The following is a 20,678-nucleotide window of genomic DNA, read 5'->3' as shown; positions in this document are numbered from 1 at the left end:
TTGAGTTGCCTTTCTACATTAGTGAGATACGACAAAGAGTCACAGATAAGTGTGTTCTACTATTGTATGTTTAGAGTCAGTGTCCAAATAATTTACCTTTCATGTAAAAGAGTTTAGTCAACAGTTTTTTCGGGTCCTTCGAACTATTAGTGTCTGTGCCTTCTGCTCCACAGCAAATGTAAAATATATTTCAGCTCAATTTTTCAGTGTGTAACCTATTTATGAACATTAACAGGTTCGTCAAAGAGAACTCTCTTGGTGCTTGGAGCTGCACATCTGATGTTGAATTGGAAACAAAATACACAGATATTTTATCATTCTAAAAAGCCACTTCTGACATTAAATTACTTAGAAGATTTCACTCAGCATTTTGTTGGAGGACATGCAAGATCACAGCTTTAGAAATTATTTTTATGTTATATTTTTGTTTTGATAAAAATTGCAATCCGATGACCTTTTAGTCTTTTGATAATGTCACCCACAGCACCTCTTGACAGTTTATTTGGTTCAGACACACATTATGATTGGTGAGGTATAGTTTAGGAGACAGAAATTAACAAGATTGAATGAGTTCGTTTGGCCTCTCAGCATGAGTCAGTTTGTGACTCATGGGGGAGACTTTGGGGAGATAGAATCACAGAGCTCATCTCATTAACAGAATTTTAACATGTTTGATTTTTAACAGCTGGATTCAGGTTGGCAACAGCTTGCATCTAGTTAAACATTCATTAAAGATATTAGAAACTCTGTAATGTCACTTTTCACGAAACAGTTGTCATTGTATAGTACAGTATTATGTTTTTGTTTGTGTTCAGCTCCTTGAAATGTAATCATTGATTGTTGCTTTCATTTAGTTTTCTTCATCTTTTCTAAGTTTGCTTCAGATTACAGGAGACAAAGACAGGACACAGACAAAAGCAGACATTTCAGCCAGAACTAGATACAAAACAAACTGGGCTGGTAAATAAGTTTTAGTTGAAGACACAGCACGGCGGCCCCATTGTTGGAAATCTGCTTCTATTGAACTCAGTTACTGTGAGTTTTCCCAAATGTGCTGTGGTTTCAGATTGATACTGATTCGTTACCAATGCACATTGTAGGAAAAGCAAATGTTTTGATCATCCTCCATTTCTGTCAACACGCGGGCTTTGTTCCCTTTTGTTTTGTGCTATTCAGTGTGATTTTCGACAGGAACTTACAGCACTCCTGCGGTCTTCGATTGTTGCGGACCAGAACCTTTTGGTTTGCGACGCGGAACAGTCTCGTCCAGTTGACGGTGTTGTAGTAGCAGAGCTGGCTGTTCTCTGCAATGTGGACGTTCCCGGCACTGATCTCTCGTAGAGACTGAAGCTGCAGCGATGAGATGCCCTGCTGCTTCAACACCAGCAGGGAGATCCCACTGAGAAGGAAGAATAGGTGGAGGTGAGAGGAAGATGGGGCCAGACAGGAAGGGACGAAGGTGACAGGAGGATGAGGAGTGATGAGATGGGGCAGGGATGGGGGAGGAAAAGAAGAGAGAAGGGAGGGAGGGAAGGAGAGAAGTAGATGGATTCATTTCACAAGTTTTGTTGCATGGGTCAGTTCTCTTGCAAATATATAATTTTTCTTTTAATCATGTTGGCTTGTTTAGGAAGTTTTTATGTTGTATCTCCTATACATTATGTTTATATACTATCCATGCCTTGAAGTAATAACTAATGCCCTAGAATAGATTACTTATGAAGACATCTAAAATTGAGTTCATAGCTAAATGATAAAAATGTCAGTGATGGCAACTTGTACTAAATAGACTGCAAGCCACCAGTGTCAAAGGAAATCCTTTAAATACACACTTAGCATTTCCAGGGAACTAATGACTAATGTCAGACACTTGCATATGACGATGGTAGATAGTAGATTATGGAACATAGTAACATAGCAACAGATGTAATGCACATGAATGTGTATTTGTTCAATATGTTGCACTTGAAAAGTACAATCTGAATGGTGACAACAGCTTGGTCAGATGATACAACTGAAGTCAAAAACATACTTCCTTAACTGTGAATGACCTGTAATTTAAATAGAAATCATACAGTATATAGAAAGAATGAATTTGCTCAGTTTTTTTTCCCTTATATCTAGTAAAGCAGTTCACAAGAAGAATAATTTAAGCTGCTACTTAGGTCACATTCCATAATGTTAGTGATTAAGTGAAAACATGTGGCAGCACTCATAGTATCTGGTCTTACTCTGAGGAAATAACTTTGTTATATGACACCACAGGCTGCAAGTTATCTCTGTCAAAAATAGTTCTATCACAACATCATCAACTGAGCACAATGCAGTATGCTGATATTTAACGTTTTCCTTTCATTATCTTAAATATTGCAGTATTACCAAACTAATACAACTGATGCATTGTGTGTGTATAAAGCTTAAACTCGCAGTACAGACCTGTTGTCTCCATCTTTGCCAGTGAGAGAAATTAGATAAGATTCTGAACGCTGTTTCTTTTTTATCAAGAGCGTCTGCTACTACAGTCCAGGTTTCTGTGGTCTATACCATCTCTATCACTATTGTTTCCCCCATCTTCGCTTGATTGCTGGTTGACATGTAACATAGTGCAACGGTACGGAAATGTCATCACAGACACCAGATTAAAACTCCCATATACAGCAAAATACACAGAGCTATACTTTGTATGCTTAATCAGCATTGCATGAACTTGTCTGGTAAGGGCTTGAATGTTGGGGACGTTCATTTATATCTAAAAGTTTTACACTCCAGCTTTAAGGTTCTTTACAACAAGGTGACTTCAGCATATATTTTTTAATCATTCTACCTGCAAGCCTCATTTTCTTTCTTTTTTCTTTGAAGCCTAACCCCAGCTTTCCCCATATGCCCCACTTGCTAGTTTAAAAATGACAGGAAACCAGTGGGGTGTCGGAGCCATCAGATAGACAGAGAGTATGCAGGATCAAGCACGGGGCAAAGGTGGGTGGCAGCCTGTAATTTGTACTGCAGCCTGCTGTTTCCATCTGCACGCAGGTGTACAAACACACACACACACACGCACGCACGCACACACACAAAGAGCTCTGGATCTCACCATCTAACACTACATTGTCAAGTGAGACTCTTTGTTTTCATCCAAATGTTGCAATATATGTTTTGGGAACTTTTGCAAAAAAATTAAACAAAACACAAAAATCTAAATGATAAATCACAATTAGCTTGTTGAAAATAGCTAGTTGCTTTCCCACAATGCCAGAACAAATATATCAGAAAAACATGTTTAAATAGTAATGTTCTGTACAGTAACAATTGCATTTAGAAAAAAATTAAATGCAAAGCACTCAACCACAGAAGTATCGGCAAGCCACATTTGCTATTAATTTACATAACGATTATTTAAATATATAACCCACGCTACTGTTAGACAAACATATCATTTGGAAGGACCCTCACATTGTTGCAGAGTTTCAACCTTCAATGCACGTCACTTCTACTTTAGTATGTTAATGCCAGAATATATATATGTATATATTTTGAATCTGTTTATGCTGTAGTCGACGTTATTTATATGTTGCAGTTTTCAGATGCATGAGACAAGGTGGGAGTTACGTCAAAACACGATGTTAATTACTGACTTAATTCACTTGTATTTTCAAGCAGCTCTAGTTTCACAGATCTTTTGCTACATTTCACCACAAAACAAACCCATTTATTCACTAGCTTGCCTTTAAATTTCAAGTGTTATGTTCAGCTTGAGGCAGTTGTGACACAATTATGATATAGTTAGGCTCGATTGCATAAAAAAAAATAATCGCAACAAAGCTATGACATACCTGTACAGTGTTCTTCCACCGATTGTTGTCAGGTTGGAGAAAACACTCAAGTCTGTCATGTTGTCAGGCCACGACTGGATGTTAAGAAAGCCTAAATAGAGACACAAACACACACAGGTTAAAATGAGGCGCCAGGAATGACAGACCACCTGTCTATCATATTGTCCATTTTACACTGTGACAAGAATAAAAGGGACAACTGCTGTCTCTCTGGAATTAGCAACATTCCAGGAGCACAGTAACCACAGCACCTGAGTCTCATTTGAGAGCAGCCCAGAAATTCTAAGGCATAAAAATGTTACAGGCATGGCTAACTCCAAAGAGGGCGGTCGATGCCAGCTATAACAAGTGTAAAATCTGGCATATCAATATTTTTTGCATTTCCTTTATCTGCCTCTTCCACTGTTGAATCATTTAGAAGATTAAATGAAAAGCTGAGAGGATGGCTGTGGCTCATTTAAGATTTTCAATAATAGATTCAGAAATATGAAATATTCAGTAGTGGAACAGTAGGGGAGCACAATCCCCAAGCCAACACCAGAGGACAAACAAAACAGTTGGTTGCGGCTATGAAAATCAAGGAAAATTCCACAGTGGGTGGAGGAGTCGAGGTAAGGGAGGAAGAAGGCAGGGAAGTCTAAGCAAATATGACGACAAGAAAAAAAAACTGAATTTCATAAATTACTCCGGCACTGAAAGAAAACACAGAGGCCACAAGCTGCTGTTGTATTGACTTCTTGACAAAGGAGAAAGCGAAGAAGGTGGTGGTGGATGGTAATGAAAGCCTTGTGGGTGTGATGGGCAGTATGGTGCATTCTCCAATCAATGAACAGTATCTGACTCCATTATATTAAACTGTGTGATTTCCTCCCACAGGATGCATAATTTTGTTTATCCAGAAAGGGAGGCATGATGGAGACAGGTAAACGGAGTTGCGAAGGAAGCGGGATGCTTCTTGGCTTGTTGACAAGAGAGCAATAACCCCCAACAGCACCTTTATCTGTTTGTGGACATTGTTTTGTTTGTTTTGTCAATCTCGGCTGAGCAGCGGCAGGGCCTGAACAAATGCTTATTAGGAGTGTTTGATGAAGAAAGGTTTAAAAAAAAAAAAAAAAAAAAAAAGTTGCGCAATTGTGGGGAATCACACACCGTGGCTTATGCAAATGGCAACAAGCAGAATTTGATAGCCGTCCTCACGCCAGAGCAATTTTTTTTTTTTTTATAATGGCAGACCGCAACAGTTAGAACCAAACAGGTGGGAAAGGACAAGCTTAATTCAGATTTTTTTTTTCCAAATGGAACACAATGTTTCTCTGAGATATGAAAAGATATGACATGAGTATAATAATAACTTTCATCATGTTAAAATAGTTTCAGGCATTCATTACATTCCATAACATTATGAGATACTTATACAGAATCCTAAAATACATTGCTGCAAAATAGTTGTTTGTTAAAGCTAATTACACTTTTGGCATTTGTCCATCTTGTGTTTCATGCTGTGCAGTTTATGGTGCTGTGACGGCCTCTCAGCCCAGAGGCAGTGGTGGTAAAGAATCGTTAGCATTGTACTTGTCAACACTAATTGTCTTAATGACAAAAACTGCAGCGCTGAGACACCTCACAGCTCTACTATAGTGCTATTTCAGAGGGATGAGAGTGCTCCCTAATCAAGATAACAGCTCCCTGCACTCTTCCCTATGTAGTCATGGGCTAACAGCATGCATATGCTACAAATGTTCAACGTAGGTGCAGAGCCTCAGACAGAGTGCATGAAAAAAATAGCTATTATATGAGGCTACTCATCACATAACTCCACGAGAAATTCTGAAGCCAGCCACCCGGCTGCAGGGCCTAATGCTATTCTGCTATTCCAGTAGGACCAAGACACTACAAGCGGTAAGGCCAGCGGTGGTGGACTACATGTGTTTATGTTCCTGATTGTAAAATGCCAGCTCTTCTATCCGTCTACATCCCTGTGTTTTTTTTTGGGAGCTGCTGTTTTGAACCTAAAACTGTACCAAATGCCATCAAAGCTTTACGAGGAGACAGCATACTGGAATCGGAGTACACAAGATCCAGGGGGCATACAAGACAGCCTTGCCCCATTTTGGTCACTCTGAGTGATATCTATAATGTTGACCCCAGTATACCAACTGCTACTTCAGTGACTTTCCCAGGGCAGCGAGTAAATGGGTCAGAGTTTGGCCAGAGGGAGCCACTTCAGCTTTACAGGATTGCTTTGAACACACAGATTGGAACATCATCACATTGACGTAGAGTATGCTGTGGTGGCAGCATTGCCGAATACACCGAAGATGTCACTGTCTTCAAAGCCATCATCTTAGTGCCAACTACAAGCAATGCAAGACAGACCTATGATGCAGTCCTCTGATCAAAAGACAATGAAGACTTCCAGTCAGATCAAACTTTTCCTGTTTTATTGAGAGCTATACAGCATAGAGAGAGGAGATAAAAGAGCAGGCTAGTTGGTAGACAATAGCTGACATCTCAGTCTAGACAACACAAAAGAAATGATGGACTTCAGAAGGAAGCAGGCTGAGCATGGACCAGAATATACTGAACAGAAACTTTCACATAAAAGTGTACAACCATCAGCATGGTGAAGTGCTCTCAGAAGAATCTGCATGTAAAGAACTGATTACAGTAATTAACCAATAAACTGAGGTTGAGAATTCAACCAATTAAAAGCATTTGAAACAGCAATATATGTTTTCGCAGCTCACATATGCTGACTTCTATGCTACATAACATCATGTTACCTTTGCAGTTCAGGCTAGCAACTGTTGCAAAACAGAAAAAAGGTGAGAAAACCTGACATGTGAGTATGACACAGAAAAAGAGAACAGTGCTCAATGCAGTGATGTCTATGAGAATGATAGACAGCGAGGGGATACTAAACTATGACATGGTGTTACTAGATGCAATGAAAAATTAAAGGCCAGCAAAGAGTATACAATGACTGCCTGTTGTGCTCCGATAACTGCATAGAACTGCAGTTACATGTCACTACAACTACAAAGGCACTAAAATACACAGTCTGTGTATGAGAATATTCCAAAAAATGCTACAGTATTGTAACAATCACTGCTGTGTAAGTATTAAGTACTTGACCAGCTGCAACATGCTGGTTAGAGGCTTAATACATTGTGGTAACGCAAGAACACCGAGTGATAAAGGCCACACAAGTGGGTGCTCTGGCGCTTAGCACAAGAATCACTTGGTCGAGCCACAGCAACACATTAACAATTTCTGAAAAGAGACTTTTAAATGTCTCTGCACACTGTTACACTGAAACCCCAATCAGATGTAATGAGCAACAGCAGTTCTTGCAGGTTTATACTTAACACGTGCATCACTGATGCGATGATTTAAACAAATGGTTTTACCCATGTAGACTTGTCACAGTCACTGTTGCAGGTTGACAACTAAAAAAAGGAGGCGTTTCATGAGGTTCCATTGTGTTTTGAGGTTAGAGAAAATTAGCCTTCTTTTACCATTTTGGTTGTGTTCAGTGTCAAAATTTTTTTTCTGGAGTTAAACATTAAGTCTGTTGACACTCCATATTTCCTGACTGCCAATAAATCTTATGATATGACCAACAATAAATGTTGAGTTTAAATAATGTTTGATATAAACTATACGTGTTACTCATTTTAAAATGTCCTCAGTATGAATGTTTAAGCTTATGACTGAATCACAGGACAGGAATGTATGAAAAACTAATAATCACAGTCTTTTTCTAGCAAAAGCAAAAAGAAGGCCTAATTGGTAAAATTGATAAATATATGTGAAGCTTTGCATGTACTTTCCCTGTCACACATATGGCAGAAAAAAAAGGGCTGAAGCATAGCAGAAAACCATCCACTATATACAGTACCTGCACAAGTAATGCATGAATGTCACCACCACTGGTTAAAAGGAAATCTTAGGCTAATTTACCTTAGTACTGATGAGAAAAAACTAGCTTTGTCTTTACCTTTTAGGGCCTTTGCCTTCTTCTCACCCCTGTCAATGAGTGATTTGTGCAGGAAAGGCAAAGTGAAAAGATCACCCAGCAGTAGCTCATGTTGTGCTGAGAGCCACATCAGCAGCACACCAATGCACACAGCAAATTATACCGTGGAGCCACTTAGAGAAGGAGGCCATGAGCTTAAAAGCAAAGGTTAAGAGTGCTTAGGTTGTGGTGATTACATTCTAAGTCGCAACACTGAGGAACCCACTTATGCTAAATTGTGTGAGTTGATCGCCCACTCTTTTGGGTGAAACCTGACCTGGTGAAATGTCTTTGAAGATCCTGGTAAAAAGAAGCAGAAACCCCTGAAAGACTGAGAGAAGGAACAGAACTGGAGAAGGAAAAGGCGGGAGTGCTGGTGTGGACGACAGGAGCTGTCCTCCTACACAGCTCATTTGAAAGCTGGAGCGATGCTAGTCGTGACCTTGGGGTCACAGAGGCAGGTTGGCTGCTGCTGTCAGAAGTCACGTTCGCTTGACAGCTCGGAGAGATGACAAGCTGAGCTGACACACATGTCTGACTACATGGCCACTGGTTTATGCCCCATCACCTGCTCTCAAACTAACCACAAGAGAAGAAAACACAAAAATCCTTGGAAGTCAAGTTAGGAATTTACTCTTGGGCGAATAAGGCTACTGCATATGGCATCTTTTATTCTATCTGTGTATTAAAATGTTCATCAGCTTCACAAAAATGCTTTTAAAAGGTGTTCATGGACACACAGGGCCATGGCTTAAAAGGCAGACCACAAATTTTGCTGTGCATTTCATTTATTTCAGGCTCGCATTCTGAAATGAATATGTAATTTACTCAGACAGCAGCTAATTATGCAGTAATGGCTGAGGATGTTTACTAATAACACTTTGTCAGTGGATGGGAGTTTAAAGCCTTTTCTGTTTTGCACCTTTTACACACTCATCTGTCCTGATAGCAGATCTCTCTTATACCATGACTACTTAAAGTTTTATTCAATGGCTTCTTACCCTTGGTTTTGCCTCCTCGATGCTTTGTTGTTACATCTGATTTACTTGGCCATAGAAATGAACTATAGTTGGCACCTTTGGTCAGTTGCTATTTTCCTTTAAAGGACAATGCTGAGCACATTTTAAAAATCTAGTTATTTTTTATACATAAGTTATAAGTTGATTCAGTTCCAAACCTGAACTATTCTGTTTGCTCTTGAACTCAACAAACCAACTGTGTGCTCTGAATCCTGTTTCAATAATGCAGATAAATGTGGTAGCACCGCAAAAGCATGAGCTGCATAATGAGCAAGCAGGAAAACTACTACCACACTACTACGTTTATCTGGCACTTAATTTGTGTGCTTTTATCACCTAATATATTCCATTTAAAGAATCATTACCATCAATTATGATACTATTTGCTTGATGTCAGTTGTAAAGGGAGTAAAATATCTAACAAAAGCTATGGATTCCAATGTGAATTCCAGAGATGCCTTTTACTTGTTTTTTTTTTTTTTTTGTACCAATATACAATTGCTGCAATCCAAAGTAAATGTGTATCGTTTTTGGGAGAAAGGTATTTTACAGGGCCTGTGTTTTCGTAAACTCCCTTCATAAGTAAGAGCAATATTCTGTCATTTCATGGGGGAATGTGACATGAGAGATGCTAGGTTTCTTTCTGATGCCACTGTCAAATGTCTGGGCTGGAAAGATGACAGTATGCATGCAGCTCAAAAGTGGCGGTGGCATAGGGGAGCTGGAGGATTAACGATGCGCACCACATGTTTTGGATCTTTTCTTCATGGTGCGTGAAGGGAGAGCTGGGACTGTGGGACTCAAGGCTAGGGACTCCCCGAGGGACAAGCAGCACAGAGAAAGAGGAGATTGAAAGACTCATATGATATTCATCTTATGCTGCAGTGTCTGTCCTTGGTGTGGACGGTCTCAAGGGGATGGGGTGAGGTAGTCTCTCACACACACACACACACACACACACACACACACACACACACACACACACACACACAGCTACACACACAAACGGCATACATGTGAATGGGATATATGGCAGAAAAGCTCAAGAGAAGATATTAAGTTCAGTATAATTTCTTTTTATGTGGTTACTAATTATTATGCATGTGCAGAGACACGTGCAGCGCAAGTGACACACCCACCTGTGATCTCCCGAACGGTGCGGAATACATTGAGTTTCTCTGGATCCAAAGCTTCAATGTTGTGATAGACATCCCTGTGAATGATGGGGATCAGAATGAAACAAACAAAAGAAGAAAATATCTCACTTTTATACTATGCAGGTAAGACAGCGTTTTCATAATCACAGCAAAAAAGAAAAAAAAAACTATGAATTCTTTGTACAGTCTATTTTTTTTAAACTGTAATAACAAACATAAAACATTCATGAATGAGTATTTGCCTGCATAGATATAGTTCTGTATATCCATCCAGAAATAACTCATATGTTTGTGCTGTCTTCTGTAGCCACCCTCTTTGGTCTTATGCTTACTTAAATCACTTTAACACTTCTTAGAGTCATTTATGAGCATATGCATACTGTACAACTGCACTCTTCTTACTGTGCAGGCACTTTAAGCATATTCACTTCTCACTTGACATTACCGACACTGGTAACTTTATTCAGACTCGTTCAAGCAATTAGCACCTTGCTTCAACATGCTTATCTTCAGCAATTTCTATTAATAGTGGAACACAAATCAAATGTGACAGTCAATGTTTGAGTATTTGTACGCAAAGAAATTCGTGCTGAATGCAACTGCCAGGAGTGAAAGTACAGTCGTATATTACTTCTGTCACAATAACAAAACTGAGTCAGTAACTGGACGTGTACTTAAGCATTTTTTTAATCAGCAGTCTTTTGCTTTGCTGCACTTAAAATTTGCAGTTGTTACAGAGTCATCTTCAAAAGTGATATAGAATAATACACGAGAAGGAAGCAAAGTTGACACTCTCAGCTAACACCTGTAAAACATACATGCTTTGAATGTGTCAATGTGGGCACTGTGGTTAAATGGGGCCCTGTTAGTGTGCAAATAATAGAAAAATTGTACAGTGTAGGCCAATGTATATGCCACTCTCTTTACCGAACTATCCAGTCTTTACATAAGTTGATTTAAAAAAAATAAAAAATTGCCTTAAATTTGTCATTGATTTTATGCATCATTCTCCAAGCTCTAAGTGACGCAAATGAAACACACCCATGATGTTGCATGACCAACAGGTACACGCTATGGCTTGTGTGTGCACAATCTGTGTGCTGTTTTAGATAACCAGTTGTTGACTGTAGTGGGATAGAAAAGGGAAATAGAATGACTAAGCACAGAAACTGAGCCAAGAGCAAATTCAGGAGGTCTCCACAGAGTGCAAGACTCACAGATTGACGTTCAGAGAGGAGAGTAAAACAAACAACTCACTGATTGTTGTATCTCACTGTTCAGAAGAATGCATAAACCACTGCATGCCTGTTTACGGGCACCTACTGTGGTAATGTTCTCTTTTGTTTCGGTGAATGCTCTATCGAGGAAAGTATAGTTACTGTGCCTATGAAAAGCATTCACTCCTTTTGGATTTTTATCCTTTTTATTGCTTTTCAGTATTGAAGCATAGTCAATCTAATTTTTACTTTTTTCAGACAGAATTTACAAAAAAAGACTGAAGTCAAAATCAAAACAGATTTCTACAAAATAATGTCAATTAATTCAAAATAGAAAATAAGTAAATGCAAAAGTAAACGCCCCCTTTAAAGTGGCTCGTCAAATTCAATACAGGTGCAGCCATTTGGTGCTTGAAGTCACACGACTAGTGAAATGGAGATCTTCTGAATGTAATTAATGTGTCTCAAGTGACTGTAGTATGAAAACACCTCTATCTGTAAGGTCCAGTCAGTAGTGAATCACTACTCCTGAGAGAAAAAAAAAACACTGAGCAACTTCATGAAGAGGTTATTAAAAGCAAGTCAGGAGATGGATAAAATATCAGTCACTGCATATCTCTCAGAATACAGGCAAATCCATCATTAGGCAATGGAAATAAAATAGCCCATACATATTCTGCCTAGAGCAGGCCGTATGTCAAAAATGTGTGACACTGCCAAAAAGGGACTAGTAAGGGAGGCCACCAAGCCACCCATGACTCTTCTGAAGAAGTTACACGCTTCAGCGGTTGAGATGGGAGAGAGAACTGCTGCTTGTTCTTCACCAGTCATAGCTTTATGGGAGAGTGGAAAAGAGAAAGGCATTGTTGGAAAAAAAGCTCATAGTAAATCCTGACTAGAATTAATTTGTGGGAGTCTCTGAAGGCAACTGGAAGAAGGTTCTTTGATCTAATGACACCAAAGTTGGGCTTCTTGACCATCAGAATTTCATCACTAATGCACCATCCCCACTGTGATGCATGGTGGTGGCAGCATCATAATGGTGAAAAGGTTCTCAGCAGCAGACCCTGGAAGGTTAATAAAGGTAGAGGGTAAAATAATTGCTGTAAAAGAACCGCAGCATGGGAACAGAGCTGTTTTCCAGCAAGACAATGACTGGAAGCATACAGCTAATCCATTTGAAAATTTGTAACTGGGCCTGAAAAGGGCTGTTCACTCATGATCCCAGTGCAACCTAACAGAGCTTAAGCAGTTTTACAAAGCAAAAATGGGATAAAATTGCATTAGCTAGACATGCAAGGCTGATGACTCAACATGACTCAATTTTACAAAGCAATTAAAGGAGAAAATTTCCAAGGTGGGTGAATACTATATATATAAGCGCTGTATATATTCATAATTGATAATAAATGCTTGTCCACCGAGAAGCAATTTAGTATTGTTCTGAACATAAGGGCAAAGTGAGGCTCTCCCACAACACGCCGATGGTGTTCTGCAAGAATATATATGATATATTTTGTCACCTAAAGCTGTTCTTTATTTTATTAGCTATATCATAAGGTAGTATCATCAAGCTCTCATTTCCCACAACCCTTTTCAAAAAAAGTTTAGTCAGAATACATTTGAACAGTTCTACTTTTTAGTCTTATCTGTTTCACACCATCATTTATCATTCTGACAAGCTGAATGTTCTCATTTCTCACCCTTTGATTCCAGTGATGAGAAACACCAGGTTGCCATTGATTTTGGTACAGTTGACAAACTTGTCAATGTTGCTGGAGTCCACTGTCTGGGCTGTCTGTAGGCTAGCTGTGCCTATTCCATCACATGCTAGACAACACACAGTAAAACAGCACATCACATTAATATGATTAAATGTCTTAATATTGGCAACATGCAAAAACAATGAAGATTTGAGATGCAATGTGCAATGGTTTACATTATCAGTATATAGCTTTTCAGCGGCTAATAATGTTTCTAACCTTAAGCACATTTCAGAAAAGGACACTTGTCCTGTATTTGGCAGATGGTAATCCAACACATTTTAATCGAAAGAGAAGAAATACAGCAGTGCCGAGGAATAGCAGTTGTTCTATTTGTTTATAGTGGTACATGCAGCTATCAAGATTAGTTATTAATGATGACATGCTAAACATTATATCTTCTTAGTGTGCTCAATATTAAGAAATACTGTAATCTATCCTAATTATTTGTACTATAGCTTTATGAATGGGAAATAATTACTAGGTAATTAGCATACACGTGAATAGTACATATTTGAACATGTTTGATGTTTACCTTTGGGGCAGATGTCAGTACAAGGGATGCACATCTTAACACGGTTGTCCTCCACCTCCATCTTGTTACTAGGACACGCTCTCACACAGGAGCTATGGTCCACCACAAAGTTATCTGAAAAACAATTATTTGTAAATGTCAAATACAGATGGCTGCTGCTTGTCACACAGGAACTTACAGTACAATAAGTGGCAGTGTAGTGTAGGCGATCACGTAAAAAAAAAGAAAAAAAAGGTGCTGAAAGTCACTTTGGTTAACTTTGCCTGGCTGATGTGTCCATGACTACAAATGAATTGCATTAGAGTGCAAACCCTTATGTATTGACTTCTTTATGTTGTATATATCGTAACATGCACTAATCAAAGAAAAAAAAGGCAACAATAATTACCTTGACTGTAAGACCAAGTAGGAGCTCATATGTCTTTGTGAATACTGAAGTTTGATAATGTTGTTAGAAACACAATGTATTCATTTATTTGCTTTGTTGCAAGATTAATAAAATGTCTTATAGTGACCCTTTGATACATAAAGATAATAATAATATTAAAGTCATTTTTACAGTTGTGTCTCACAATTTATATATATTTTGCTTCATCGATGACTTTCTGGTAGCTTGACCCACACTGTAGGGAAAAGAGCACAAAATCATAAGCATCAATAGGCTCTGGTCGGGCAGTGAAACTAACAGACTATATAATCAGAGGATTAAATGAGACTAAATGACTCCAAGAAATACAAAGAATTATCCACTGACCGAAAAATAAAAGAAAGAAATTGACACAGCAGTATGCCACATACTACCACAATAAGAAGCCACAGTAGGGGATTTATTTTCACCACAATGAACATTTAAATAGTTATTTTATGGTGTATCTTAACTCTGTCTGAAAATAACACTGATTTCAAGCACACATTTCCACATCCCTCCCTACTGGTTGGTCTTTTCACTACTGTTTTGAACTGTGTCGGGTGTCCACATGGTGAGTGGTGAGTGGTTTGCTGTGTAGCGGCCACAGAACAATCAAGTAATATCAGGACAAACAATTGTGCAACGCAAGAAGAGGAGATATGGTGGTGATGCAGGTCAAATCCCTTGCTTCTTTATTACCTCTACTTGCTTTGCAAACGCCAGTTACCACAACCTCAGGCTGGATACAAGCTGTTTCCTCATAGACAGCTTGTCAAGATGAGTGAGTATTGGAGGCCTTGACCAGTGATACAACATTAATATGTATGTTACAAAATAAATGAAGATTGGCTCTATTAAGGGATTTGTTTGCAGCTTGTTTGGGGATTTACCCAACATGCTCGCTCTTGTTTAGGGTTTGAAGACTAGATATTGCATATTCTCGCAATGTTGTAGACAAATCCTACCAGAGTATCTAAATTGCTGTCACATTCAAAAGACCAAGGTGGAACTGTATCTGATTTGCTTGTTCTGTGTGAGAAAATGCTGTAAAAATACTCATTATTATGAATCGTGGCTTTAGCTGGTGATCTTACTGTGCACACATCCATACCCCAGTAAACTTGCAATTTGAAGCTATTGAGCAAAACAGATGTTCCTGGAGAAACTGTCCCTGCAGTAAAAAATACACAGAACTGAAGAATCACTTCAGACTCCCTGAAGCAGCATTTTGGCAAGACTATGATAACTGATCATTAAGCCTGTTATCATTCTGTGGATCTATGGTAATAAGGTAAGTTGCATAGTGGGAGTTTGCATGAATGAGGAAAGGTTGTTGCTAAGTGTGTTTAGGATTTCACTATTGACTAGTTTTGGGACAGTTTCTTTAAAGGTTTTGGTCATTTGTTTTATTAACTCAAAACTGAAGGTGTACAATTTGCAAAATAAGGGTTTTTGTATTTTAATAAATGCAGATATTAACTGAGGGCTGGAACTGTACATCTGCTCAAAAGAAACCTGCCCTCTCCTTTACTTCTGTCCAGTCAGTGATGTATAGAGAAAACTAAACCCAACAGTCACTATATGTGGTGGCAGAATACTTTGACACAACCTGTGTTTATGCTGTAGTGGAGGGACTACCTAAGTCACAGGAAGCTTCTAAGGAGATATCCCTTTCCTTTGAGGAGTAGTCCAGCAACTCAGCTGTGGCCACACTTCAGGAATTGAAGGACCTCCTGCAGAGTTCTGAGTGAGAAAGCAACTTGAATGGAGTGTTTAAAAGACTGTTTAGACTTGGGGACAAAAGCCCTTCTCACAGGGGAGATTTGGGACAACTTTAAAATTGGAGACCATTTTCACTCCTTTGTACAAACTACAAAGTAATTGCTAAATTTCTTTCAAATTGCCTCATGGATTGTATGGCTACTATTATAGAACATGTTCCTACACACACAATTATGTGCACTTTGTCTTTGATTCATGGAATAATAACTTTTCAAATTTTCATGAGCTGGATGTGGGATTTATTTAATGGATAAAGAAAAAGCATTCAATTGGGTTCATCATCTTCATTTGTTAAGGGCATTTGAAACATTTGGGTTTGGAAAAAGGTAATTTCATAGTTTAAGTTGTAATACTGGAATTGTACTATTTGGTTAAAGATGAGACGGGGACGTAGCACACTAGTCACTATACAGAGACATAAGGTAAGGCTGCTCAATGATTTCAGCCACAGTTCTCCTATATGAGGAGGTGTTTGCTGCCTCAAAGCTCTTGCACCACTTCACTGTTGCTGAACTTCCAAATACATCTGTCAAGGTAAGAGACTGGTCAGCTTCTTCATAGGAGGCTGTAACTGGAACAGAGCCGCAGTTCTGTTTTTACTTCCCTTTGGAAGGGGGTGTATCGACCTCCACAGTCGTAGTGCAGCCCCTTGTCTTCAAATGGCTTAGCATCTCTTCTACCACAAACCACAGCTGCAGACTGAAACAGCTTCTGTGTTGCTACATAGACTGAACAGTCTTGGTTGCGACAAACACCTTCTTCTAGAGCGGAGTGGACTTATCTGAGGCCACAGCTTTCTATCAGCCCATTTTCCTGACCACTCTGTAGACTGACTACTGTTTTAAAGGCAAAGTAAGATTGTTCTGCATGATCTAGTAACATGGGGGAAGAACCTCTGTCCCACAACCCATTTGTTCAGTCCAGGAAGGTCAACTCTGTCAGCATTGTAAAACAATTCTCACAACAGCTGAGCTGATAGAGCTGGCAGGGCTGGCATGAGGAGAGCAACAAAAAAACTGCTGCCATGCTCAGCCATGAACAGGAGTGTGTGCTGGAAGAGGTGATGGCTGAAAGTCCTGTTCTCTTCCTGGAGGTGCTAGCTGGAGCATCTGCTGGATTTCAGCCACTGGTTTGGCCTGCATTTCCATTGTTGTCTAACAGTGATTCAGTGGAGGATCAGGGAAAAGGTGGAGTTCTTCTATCCTTTTAAAGACTAGGGCCAACTGTCTTGCCTAAAGCCTCAAAGAAAGTCCTGCCTGCTCTAACTGCAAAAGTTCTCTACAGTGTGTCATTAGTTAGTGCCAGGAATCAAGGTGATTGTGTAAACTTGCACCAGAATCATCTTCCAGGGTAAGCTAGAGGTCCCTGTGCAAACATCTCATTGAAAAACTCAGTCCAGCAGACAGCGGTGCATGAGGCTGTGACTACAAACATACATGTGGCACAGATAGATCCAAGAGCAGGAAGTCACAGGATACTTTAACAGACTAAGAAGATCTTACAGTATCTGTAGCTCAGCTGTCCCAGACTGGCCCCTCTATTTACATTACTAAGGCAGCAGATAGGTAGATATGGACAGATGTTAGATGACAGAGTTTTCATTTTTGGTCCCAGATATAGTTCAGCACACTGGAGGGATCTTTGACTGATTAACTTGTAGGTGACAGAAGTGACCAAATACCAGAATGAGTATTTGGTTTACCAGAAGGAGTAAAATGAAAGAAAACGTGTCTGCAAATGTTGACCTTATGCTTAAGGGTCTGGTGGCTGCTCCTCTCAGAATACAGTATAGATATAAAAAAAATGAAGGTAAATTTGAATCAATTAGTCCTTTTTTTGAGAGGGAAATGTCCTTGGAACAGGAAATAATGAATCACACTTCTATTTGTCTGTGAAAATATGTCTACGTGGAAGACATGCTGTGTAGTGGGGTTGTAAATGTGTACAGCAGTTTAGTGTTTGTGGTTGTGTGTGCGTAATTGTAAATGAAAAGTGAGAGCCCTCGCTAAAATCATGCATTCTCTTGCCAATGACTATAAACTGAACTTTTAAACAGGTCTTTGTAAAAGCGAAGAATGTCATCAGTTAAAAAAAATCCACATTTCCAAAGTTAAAACCTCATTAAGGTCCTCATAAAGACAGGCTTACAAGAGCACACTCACAAACATGCAGGTTATCTTGGGAAAACATACAAGCTGTATACGTATTAGCATTATTTGCCCTGAAAAAGCAGTAATGAGAAGGTTATGAGAGGCTTAAGGAGTAAATGCAATTCACGCTCCCCCAGAATGTAATTGCTGCTGTTGTTCGTGGCAATACATCGATTAGTATGTGAAGGCAAACAGCAAGAAGTGGTTGCATTTATCTGCCAGGGTACAATGGAAATGAGGCATCTAAAAAAAAAAAAAATTTGCTCTCGCTGCTGTCCATGCACTCTGCATGCATGTGTGCATACATGACCATGGTAATCAGTATGCAAGTGTGTATTCACAGTCACACTTTAAGTATTATCCTAGCTTTATGCAAATAGGAATATAAAGTCTTATTATGACAGATGTGCATTAAATAATCAGTTCTGACTGCAGACAATTGTGTCTCTTTAGTTGTTTCTATAGCATGCTTGATGTAACAACTAATAAGCTTTCATCTAATACTCAGAGACAGCAGTGGTGGGTGTGATTGACTGTCTTTCCTGAATTGGTTATTAGACTTTACTGGACTGTTATATGCCCATTTACTAATCGGGGGAAAAAAAAAAGAGTATGAAGAGGGAGCCACACAACTAATTAATGAAGGCATAATCCTTTTGCATCAACCATTTGGGTTCATGACACCTAATATAGAGGTACATAATCCACCGCCAAACTGTAACGTGTTGAATGGTGTTCTCTTACAGCAGCAAACAGAGATTTTTGAGTGTGTAAAGAAAAACGTCAGGGTGAAAATTTAAGCATGGTTCATACTACTCTTGGGTTAAGTTGTTAGGTTCTTTAATGTCTATTAAAGGTCTATTCAACTTTTTTTTCAAAAAGTATGCATGTCTAAGTATATCAGTGGGCAAAAGATGTGTTAATGCTTATCTCTGTCTTTTTGTATCTGTCACTGTTTTTAAATATACACCACCAGTCAAAAGTTTGGACACACCTTCTCATATAATGCTTTTTATTTGCATTATTTTGTACATTGTAGATTAATACTGAAGATTAACGCCTTTTTGTTTACAACATAACATTGTTTTATAGTTTTATAATGTCTTCAGTATTAATCTACAATATCTAAAAATATTTAAATAAAAACCACTGAATGAGAGGGTGTATCCAAACTTTTGACTGGTAGTGTATATAATTAAGATAATTTTTTGCTATTGTTGCTTTCTTGTATACCCTGGTTTTCAAATGTTAAACAAGCTATAAGCATAGCATAATATTCTGTAAAAATCTGAGGTTTACTTTTGGGTTTTAAAAACCCAAAAAGTTGATGATGGTATAAACACAGTTATTTTTTATGATTAACTATGAAGGTGTTCAGACTTAATTGTCTGGGAGTTGATTCAGTAAAGTAGGTGCATATGTACCAATTCATTTGCATTAAGAGACACAGTTCCCTTGCAGGTTATGGGGGTCCCCTCTTATGTAGATATATGATGATATGTAGATGTCAGTCAGGGCTGCCGGTCCCTCTTGGCCACTTTTTTAAAAATTTAAAAAATGCATGTTTGCAGTTATATTCTGAAAAAAAGGCTTTAGAAGAAAATTTTGTATATGATTTTTGTTTAATAAAAATAACCAGAAACACTGGGCCACTTTTGGCGGGTTCAGGGTGACGACCCCCTCTTGGCTTGGCACACGTGTGTGTGTGTGTGTGTGCATGTGTATCTGCGTGTCCAGGTGGTGAGACTTACGTGGACACTTCTTGACACAGAAGGCTCCGTAGGTGTACTTTGCCCTGGGATTATGCTCCAGTTGGAAGGTGGTCGGGCTGTAGACAAATGGCTGGGGGCACTGGGTCACACATGCCCCACTGTCATTGAAGTTGGTGCAGGCCTGCAAACACACACACACAAAAGTATGTGGGTTTCAACTATACTTAAATTCATCCAAATCAAAAGCCTATTTTCTCACTTATCTCTAGAGGTCCCACATGATGCACATAGTAAAAGGGGTTAATGGGTTTTTGGACATATGTAAGGCGATGTGTGCCTTTACCATCATACAGATCATACAACCCTAATACTTGTGCTTTAACATAATGAGAGGATGAAACATTACATTTGCATTTACTATACTACATCTGAATTGCAATTTCCCTCCAGAGTACCCAGAGGTGATATTACTGCATGGTGCAGATGAAGAATATTCTGCAAGCACCCAACGATATTACTGCTGGGACAAAATGTAATTTAGGTTTTCTTCAATGTACATGAGCCTTCAGAAATCTCTGGTCATTGTGGGGACAGGTGGACAGACAAAAACTGTGTATCAACATGATAGAACTAAAGTTGAACCAATGATTTACTTGCAACACAAATAATGAAACATGTAAACCATTCTGTCTACTAACTGTTTGTTGTCTAAGCATCACTGTATAATTCTTTCATGGATCTCACCATCTGGATGAACCTGGAGAACTACAGAGAACTGATTATTGGTGTTAAAACTGAACCTCTTATTCTCTGTCTCTGTTTTTGGACATTTTATGGACACTGCATTTGGGAATGTGCAGACTAGAATTTTTTATGATAAAGACGCGGACCTAGCATACTTTGCATATGCTGACATTTCAGCCACTGAAATTGTCAAAGTACAAATTATGACCAAAAAGCCACAAAGTTTCCATTTTTCATGTGCTATTTTTTTGCTTTCCTTATTCCTCTTTCTGCTGTCACAGTCATCCTACAACTAAGTAATATACTGAGCCACTGGTATATTACTGTATAACTTATTTGACA

The 20,678-nt window shown here is 38.9% G+C and overlaps 1 protein-coding gene across 3 annotated transcripts in view; it reads right to left on the bottom strand.

The window, feature by feature from the left end:
* LOC111574054 (receptor tyrosine-protein kinase erbB-4-like) overlaps nt 1-20,678 on the bottom strand; it is a 316,603-nt gene that overhangs the window by 91,571 nt on the left and 204,354 nt on the right. For all 3 annotated transcript variants that reach the window (XM_055015213.1, XM_055015214.1, XM_055015215.1), the window contains 6 exons: nt 19,632-19,773; nt 13,540-13,653; nt 12,945-13,071; nt 10,007-10,080; nt 3,831-3,921; nt 1,200-1,399 (listed from right to left, as the gene is read on the bottom strand). In XM_055015213.1, coding sequence (XP_054871188.1) covers nt 1,200-1,399; nt 3,831-3,921; nt 10,007-10,080; nt 12,945-13,071; nt 13,540-13,653; nt 19,632-19,773 — 748 coding nt within the window. The remainder of the gene's footprint in view (nt 1-1,199; nt 1,400-3,830; nt 3,922-10,006; nt 10,081-12,944; nt 13,072-13,539; nt 13,654-19,631; nt 19,774-20,678) is intronic.

Source organism: Amphiprion ocellaris, chromosome 11 (genome assembly GCF_022539595.1).
Source record: "Amphiprion ocellaris isolate individual 3 ecotype Okinawa chromosome 11, ASM2253959v1, whole genome shotgun sequence".
Taxonomy (NCBI): Eukaryota; Metazoa; Chordata; class Actinopteri; family Pomacentridae; genus Amphiprion; species Amphiprion ocellaris.
Note: the sequence above shows the minus strand (reverse complement) of the source record. Positions and strands in the feature narration are given on the sequence as shown.